This window comes from Limulus polyphemus, unplaced genomic scaffold, assembly GCF_000517525.1.
Source record: "Limulus polyphemus unplaced genomic scaffold, Limulus_polyphemus-2.1.2 Scaffold49, whole genome shotgun sequence".
Taxonomy (NCBI): Eukaryota; Metazoa; Arthropoda; class Merostomata; order Xiphosura; family Limulidae; genus Limulus; species Limulus polyphemus.
Genome location: NW_013665659.1, coordinates 559,011 through 560,477, shown reverse-complemented (window position 1 = coordinate 560,477; position 1,467 = coordinate 559,011). Strand labels below are relative to the sequence as shown.

The following is a 1,467-nucleotide window of genomic DNA, read 5'->3' as shown; positions in this document are numbered from 1 at the left end:
GATTGCGAGTCGAGCACCCTAACCACCTGGCCATGCCGGGCCAATATGTTAGTTTAAATATTATTATATGGCACATAATAATGATATAGAAACATGTCCAACATTTTCTCTGACCTATGCCCTTACCTAAAGAGGTTTCGTACGCACAGATATACTCTGACGTAGTGAACTGGGAAGTGAGAGATGATTTACCCACTTCCGGGCAGCCAATGACCAGCACTCTGTGACGAACACTCTCAGTGACAAAAACGTGGGGGACTTCAGAATCCCCCGTGGAGGGCAACCATGCTGGTGGAATAACTGGTGTTGTCGGTAGCGCTGTACTGTTGCGTGAAGGCAAAGAACTAACCGATGAAACACTGTGGATGCTCCGAGATTTGGAGCGAAAGGAGTCCCCTCGATTGATAACCCCCTTGGGTGTTAGAGAAAAGTTTCGGAGCCGCTGGTAGTCATTTCCATCGTTCGACAATGGCGGTGAGTGATTAGATGAAGAACGGGTGTTGAAGTTAAAGTCCGGCGGAAGTGTCATGTCTGCCGGACTACTTTTGATTCTCTGCCGGAAACAGTTGTTAGGTTCCAAGGGCAGGGGTCTTCGAGATGATCTCATAGGTTGGGGTCGGTCAACTGTATTATTCCGTTTCAGTCGATTTTGGCTGGGAGTCTTGAGTCGGGGACTACTTTGTCGTGGTACAGTAAAGCCTATACTAGGACTGGTGTTAAAAGATTCTCCTTGGCCTGGACAGTGCGTGGACTTTAAAAGGTCAGAAGCCCTGCAGGAGTAAGCAGCACACAGTTTTTGACCACACTGTGCCGTCTTGAAAAGAGAATAGTTGAAATCACCTTCTAAAACCATAATTATAGGTCAGTTGATTAATTCTTTGAAATTTGAAACTCAACAATAACGGATAGATTTTAGCTAATATATAAATGTAAATCCTAAAATTCCTCTGTACTTCAGTTTTGAATCATCATTACTTCCATACACGTTTTGCTGCTGTGTCACCTACATTCAACTGTTTGTGAGGTTTTATTTGCTTGCTGACGTATGACGTCACAAGTTCGCGGTGAAGTACGCATGCTTTAGTTTTTGGCACACTTTAAGATAAATAATTGGCAACCCTGAAATGTCTAAAAAGATACTTCACGTCTTTTATATATATAAATATCAAACTTAAAAAAAACCGCTGTTATTAACTGTTTTTGAAGTGGGAAATGTAAAAAAAAAATGACCTTGTTGTGGTGATTGATGAAAAGTAAAGTTAGGGATTTTTATACATTGGAGTAGCTATTTTTCATAATATTTCGATAATTTATTCCATTACTGTTTAATAAAAATGTGAACCTCTTAAATTACGTCATTTTATAGACCCTGAATAATTCAATCATTGCAATACAATAATGCTTTGATTTATTTACATCAAAATTATGTATAGGATGGCGAAGCATGATTGTTCATCGATTGTTTGT

The 1,467-nt window shown here is 40.0% G+C and overlaps 1 protein-coding gene across 1 annotated transcript in view; it reads right to left on the bottom strand.

Moving 5' to 3' along the window:
- LOC111086694 (GTP-binding protein RAD-like) overlaps positions 1–928 on the bottom strand; it is a 12,276-nt gene extending 11,348 nt beyond the window's left edge. The window contains exon 1 of the mRNA XM_022390558.1: positions 127–928. Within this exon, the coding sequence (XP_022246266.1) occupies positions 127–853 (727 nt within the window). The 5' untranslated portion in view covers positions 854–928. The remainder of the gene's footprint in view (positions 1–126) is intronic.
- Positions 929–1,467: the final 539 nt, after the last annotated feature.